Source organism: Aplysia californica, unplaced genomic scaffold, assembly GCF_000002075.1.
Source record: "Aplysia californica isolate F4 #8 unplaced genomic scaffold, AplCal3.0 scaffold00094, whole genome shotgun sequence".
Lineage (NCBI taxonomy): Eukaryota > Metazoa > Mollusca > Gastropoda > Aplysiida > Aplysiidae > Aplysia > Aplysia californica.
In genome coordinates, this window is record NW_004797364.1 from 989,389 (window position 1) to 995,704 (window position 6,316).

General features: G+C 40.8%; 1 protein-coding gene across 1 annotated transcript in view; it reads right to left on the reverse strand.

Moving 5' to 3' along the window:
* The window catches only part of LOC101848577, a gene marked incomplete in the record, with an annotated part of 144,583 nt that overhangs the window by 99,898 nt on the left and 38,369 nt on the right, over nucleotides 1–6,316 (reverse strand). The window contains 3 exon segments of the mRNA XM_013080654.2: nucleotides 998–1,117; nucleotides 2,045–2,164; nucleotides 2,569–2,688. Of these exon segments, the coding sequence (XP_012936108.1) occupies nucleotides 998–1,117; nucleotides 2,045–2,164; nucleotides 2,569–2,688 (360 nt within the window).

Sequence of the window (6,316 nt, forward strand, 5' to 3'; positions counted from 1 at the left end):
GAAAAAGAGGCTGAACGATTTCTAAAAAGTTTTCTACATTTAAGTGGTGCTCTGGAATTGGCGGCTTTTCCCCATGACACACTCCTTTCTGATAGCTTCCTTTCCGGGAGTACAGGAAATTGCTACCTCAAAATCCACCATGGACAACAACAAAAAATCATCTCCGCAAGTTTCTCCGAAACTTTATATGTCTTTACCAGTAGACAGGTGCACCATACAAGATGTCCTCCAGTTTTATTTTGACATATGGCTGTGATGGCAATTTAAAGTTTCCTTCTTTTCCTGTATCACAAAATTTCTTTCACACAAAAAGAGGTCTGATGGCGATGACATTGCTACTCTTAGAAAGGAAGGACGAAGCCAAGAACGAAAAATAAATGCTCTCGCTTATGATGTCTCTGTAAGAATCACCCATTTCTGTACCTTCCAATGTTTCCACGTCGTACATACCAACAGAACAGTCTTGTCCTGTAAAGTCTACAGGACAAATACACAGAAAGTCGTCGCCCTGGGGCACACAAGTGCCGCCGCTGATGCATGGATTTTCCTCACACGGATCAGATGACACAAATGGAGATTGGTAGAAGGCAGGAATTTGGAATGCTGTTTCTCTAGGTTTCCCTTAAACGTGGATATTATTATCTTTGTATGCACAAAATAGCTTCTTTCTCTCACTTGGCACATCGTCCCATGCTGCCGAAATCTCTAACGTTTTTCATATAGATAATGTTTAAAACTATATAAGTACACACTTTCTATTCCACAATTAAAAGTATGGCCCTAGTTCACAGCATTCTGCAAGCATTGAGTTCCAAGCAGTAACATACTTGGATTGCAGGAACACAAAAGTAAAAAAGGTAATGACACATAAATAAAATTAACTTCATTTTTCCTAAAATACCTCTCCAGTTGTCATCCTTTGTTACCGTGAATTGCTTCAGTCCGTTCTCGTGTCACTCTCACTTTGATTCGTGACAATGACTTGTCAATTACTTACCTACAGAGCAGGTCGGTCCTGTGAACGTTGCTGGACACATGCACAAAAAGGTGTCTCTCTGGTTCAAACACATGCCGCCATTGATGCACGGAGAAGACTCACACGGCTTAGCTGGGATAGCTGAAAGTTGTGGGTACACAGGAGTACATAGCAGGTACAAAAAATGACATCTACGAGTTAGAAATAGAAATCTGGTGTATATTGAAGTTGAATTTGGTAACTTGCACAACTGGCTGAAATATAAAAAAACCCCGACTATACACCTTTTGAGATGACTAATTTGCTTAAAAAGTGGGATGTTTTTCCACACGTTTCGTTGATTATACAATGGTATGGTCAGGTATCCACACGGTATCACTATAACTGTGATCATTTCACCATGCCGTCAATTCTTGTGGGATGGTATGATTGCTTGTAGCACTTTGTACTTACGGAAATTGTAAGCTCACAAGAAAAAACCCGAACCGTAAAGCATCTTGCTTATCATCTTGTCAGCTGCAAGTGCAAGGGTCTCTCTATCTTTCCGGTGTTTATAATGCCCATTTCTTTTTTTTTAGGGGGGAGGGGGAGGGGGAAGGGGGGACGGTTAAGGGGGAGGAGGAAGTATTATCACAAGCCTAATACTAGCCTACAGAACATGGGCAGTCTCTGCCTGTGTATCCTGCAAGACTCACGCACACAAAGCTGTCTCTCTCATTATTACAGGTTCTCTGGTTGTTATTCTTTCGAGGATTCACTGAAACACCTTCTGTAATGTTGTTTAAGTCTACAATCAAATTTTGATACTGTAACATCAACCTGCTGACATTACCATAAAAACAACTTTTTGTGTACCTTTGGTAGATATTAGTTTGAGGCTTTGTTATAATTTCGCTGCTGGCACATTTCAGTCATGACAGGACAAAGAATCGGAGCAAAACAATGATAACAAATACATTGAGCATTTTACATTGAAATTTGTTTTCACAACGATGTGGTAACAACATTCATAGAATTTCATTCCATCTGCTTACATTTGCATGTATCAAACATAGTCACAATACTCACCAACAGAACAGTCTTTTCCTGTAAAGTCTACAGGACATATGCACAGAAAGTCATCGCCCTGAGGGTCACAAGTGCCGCCGTTGATGCATGGATTTTCCTCACACGGATCGGGTGGCACAACTGGAGAATGGTAGGACGCAGAAATTCGGAATGTCTCTGGGTTCCTCTTGAGCTTGGAAGTCTTTGTGGACATAAATTGGCTTCTTTCTCTCACATGGTATATTGCCCCATTTAGTCGAAATTTCTAATTTTTTAAATGTAGGTTTTGTTTAAAATTGTATAATTATGAACTCTTTTTTTCACACTTAAAAATGGTCCTAATTCACAGCATTCTGCAAGCATTGAGCTTCAAGCTGTAACAAATTTATATTGCAGCAACACGTACGTACAAGGTAATGACACATAATTAATTATCAACTGTCTTGTCCTAATGAGCTCTCCAGTTGTACTCCGTTGTTCCCGTGAATGATTCAGTCTTTTCTCACGTTATTCTCACTTTGATTCACCATACGTCAATTACATACCTACAGAACAGGTCGGTCCTGTGAACGTTGCTGGACACACGCAAAAAAAGTTGTCTCCCTGGTTCAAACACTTGCCGCCATTGATGCACGGAGAAGACTTACACGGCTCAGCTGGGATAGCTGAAAGTTGTGGTGACACAGGAGTACATAGCAGGAACAGTAATAGACATCTACGATTTAGAAATAGAAAGCTTGTACATAGTGAAGCCGGATTTGGTAACCTGCTTAACTAGTCGAAATCCAACTGAAAAAGCACCCTTTTTAGATGACCTATTTGGGAAAGATGTCTGACGTTTTTGTCTGCATTTGTTGATAATACAATACATAATGGTCACGTATCCGTATTACAATAACTGTAACAATTTTAACGTGACGTCAAATCATTGGTTCAGTACTGCTGCTGGTAGCACTGTGTACTCACAAATGTCTGTGACCTTGCAAGAAAAATCTCTTCGCATCTTGCTTGTCTCTTCATCTCCTGCCAGTGCAAAACTCTCCCTCTCTTTCCAGCTGCCATTGTGTGTATTTTCATTTTATCTTTTTATTACTATCATTTTGTTTGGGAGGGGGGGGTCTTGACATAAGCCTAATATTACCCAACAGAGCAGTCTCTGCCTGTCAATTCTGCTAGACACACGCACACAAAGCTGTCTCCCTCATTAACACATATTCCGCTGTTGTGATTTGTCAATTTAAGTCTTGAGATATGTCAAAATACACGTTTGATAAGTAAAAAGGACAAAAGAAAAAAACCAAGCAGAGCAGTATCGTCCTGTGAAGTCGGCAGGACAGAGGCACAGAAGTTCGTCGCCCTCAATCAGGCAAGTGCCGCCGTTGGTGCATGGGCTTTCCTCCTTACATGGATCAGATGGCACATCTGGAGCATGCAGGAATAGGACGAATCTCGCTTTGTATTCCATATAATTACTTTGTTAGGAGCTGCAACTATTCTTTGTCATCATTTTGTTGGCTTTTTCTCTAGCATGTAAGAAGTTGGCTCGGCAGACTCAATGGTTTATGTTACTATAAACCTATTATTTATTTGTCTCTTTTGTCAATTTCTTCGCCGTTTGTTCCATTACAAAGGAAATATTATTTAGTCACCGAAGCTGCTATCTTTTTCTTCTGTTCCTTGCCAAATCTTACAGGAAGATGTTTTATTATTTGAACTTTTTTGGTAACTTCACTTTTACCTTCACCTTCATCTCCACTTTCACCCTCATCCTCACCTTCTCCTTCATCTATCCTATAGCCTGACTCACTGTTTGGCAGCCCCTGCAGATCCAAATTTTGAAGCAAGCTTCTTCAACTTCTCTCGGTATTCAGCTTTCTGAAGTACATAAAATGTACTAGACACGGCAAGTCTACTCTTTCTTATTGTCTTTCCATCGTTTCCTCTGTCTGTCTCTTTGCCTCCCCATTCGTGCTGTTCCCTGTAGGTGAGTCTTCCAGTTGCTAGTTTACCCTAGCCAAATCAGCAGTTGTCATATCACTTTGCTCATTCGTGGGTGGTTCATCTGACTATGTGGAGGGCATAGTCTTGGATAGGAATAATTACTAACTTGCAAGTCGAAGGCATTCTTCAAGGAAAAATGGTTTCTCCAAATGAAAAGTTGATGGGTTTTCACAGTCCCACTTGTGGTGCTCAAACGTTCGCACGTCCGAACTGTTGACATTCTTCTTATGACCTCCCCTGTGACTATGGTCGTATTTGCCCGTTGGTGTCCCACTTCCTGTCACAGCAGGCCTACATCTTTCTCCGTCTCTGCTTTGATATATCACTGTATGACGTCATAGACCACTGTCGGAAATTACATTTTCAATGCACGATGTAAGGGGTGTTCCCTAATTTCTCTTTGTCTCTTCTTTCACCTGCAGCACAGTTATCATCTGGTCCGTTTTTATGACTATGAGCTGTCAGTAAAATAAGGAACGCTTTATCTTACTCGTTTTGTATCTTGATTCTTCAGCATTGTTCTTTTCGACATTGATGGGTTTGGTACTAGCTTTGGTCTTGGGACATCAAGTCTTCCGGAATAAAACCACAATAGTCGTGCTGCAGGTTGTACAGCACTGTCTCGTTCCTTACAAGCTCATATTTCTCAACTAATAGCTAGTTGTCTTCATAACAACGAACACCCTGGATGCAACTTACAGCGCTTTATTTCATGAGCTTATTCTGCTCAACAAAAACACAATGTAAGACTCATTCTTTTGCACTGTCTATGGAACAAAACTGTTATTTGCAGGAACGTGTAGTCGCCTCGGGTTGCAGGTCTGGTGGGTCCATATGGTCTTTTCGATCTTTAGTTTTATCTCATTGGGTCTGCTGGTGGGTCATTTCTCGAGTTAATTCAGGATATTCCCTTTTTTTTTTATTCCACACTCACTTTCTAAACAGGCTTCCAGGTATACTCCACTCAAGGGCAAACTATCAAAGCAACATTCGTTGAAACAGCAGGATCCTTACAATGCTTCTATTTGGGGATGTTCACTTTATCTGTATTTGTCTTTTGTCCCTCCATGAAGCAGTTTCTGTTAAGACAATGCACTGTATGCCGATTGACTAGAACTTATTGAACTTTGTCTAGTGTCTGGCAAATTTGATCGATTATATTTAAATGACAATCATGGCGGATCAGTTTGAGTTGTCCTCAAAGAAGCGGCACCCATCTGATAGGTATATCTCTCAGGGATGTTGCTTGGGCATTTTGAGTTTAGGTATTTCCCTGGCATATGGGTATATTTTCTTTGGAAATGGGTCGTGTTCCTTTATTCCATCACATCGTCTTTTCTTCACTTGCCCTGATTCACTAGAGATAATGTGCAATTTGCCATGCAGGTCTTTCACGTTATCCATACATGTGAGTTGTGTCCATAAATCTGAAAGCTGTCTCAACGTCCAGGAAGACATGTCATGCAAAAAACTCAGCGTCAGTCAGGAATTGCAAGTTCTTGTAGCTTATACATGAACTCTTGAACGCCCACGACAATTGATATCCACGTCCAGACTCTACGTCTTTGTTCTCTCTGTCAATAGTTTTGAGAGATTGTTTGGGGAGCAGCTCTAAGTTTAAACCTTCAGCCTTTTGCCGTACCTAGTCCCGTGGAAAACTCAATAGAATCCCTCTCTCTATTCTTTCCCTAGCACCACATGTCATTGTATCGTCCAGAGTACCCTGGTCGTTCTTTGAATTACTCCTGATCCCTGTAATTAAGAGCGTTGGTCTACCCTTGGTTAAGATAATAGGTTCACCTATAGAGCAGTCCAACCTTTGAAAATCACCAAGACGTGCACATATATCTGGTGCCGAAATTAAATACACGCCGCCATTTCTACACGTAGACGACTAACACGGATTGGACAGGGGAGCTGAAGAGTGATGAATGTACATAAATAGGTAGCATAAATACATTTCATAAAGAGTTACGTCACACTACCCACACTTGGAACACGGAACCTCAGTTCAGCTTGACATTAAGCAAACAAAAGTGAGGGAAATAAAATCACTCGGAGAGTACAAGAGAATTTATCAACTCCTCCAGAGTGAAATCTTTCAAAGTCGACATATTGTTCTGTTGGCCGTTTGACTGTTTATGTATTGCATTCATGATAGAGCAAATCTCAGCTCCAGGGCCGATACAAGATTTTGCTTTTTTTCTTACAAGATCTTTAAACAGACACACATACACACACATACTCACATGCACAAACACACACACACACACACACACACACACACACACA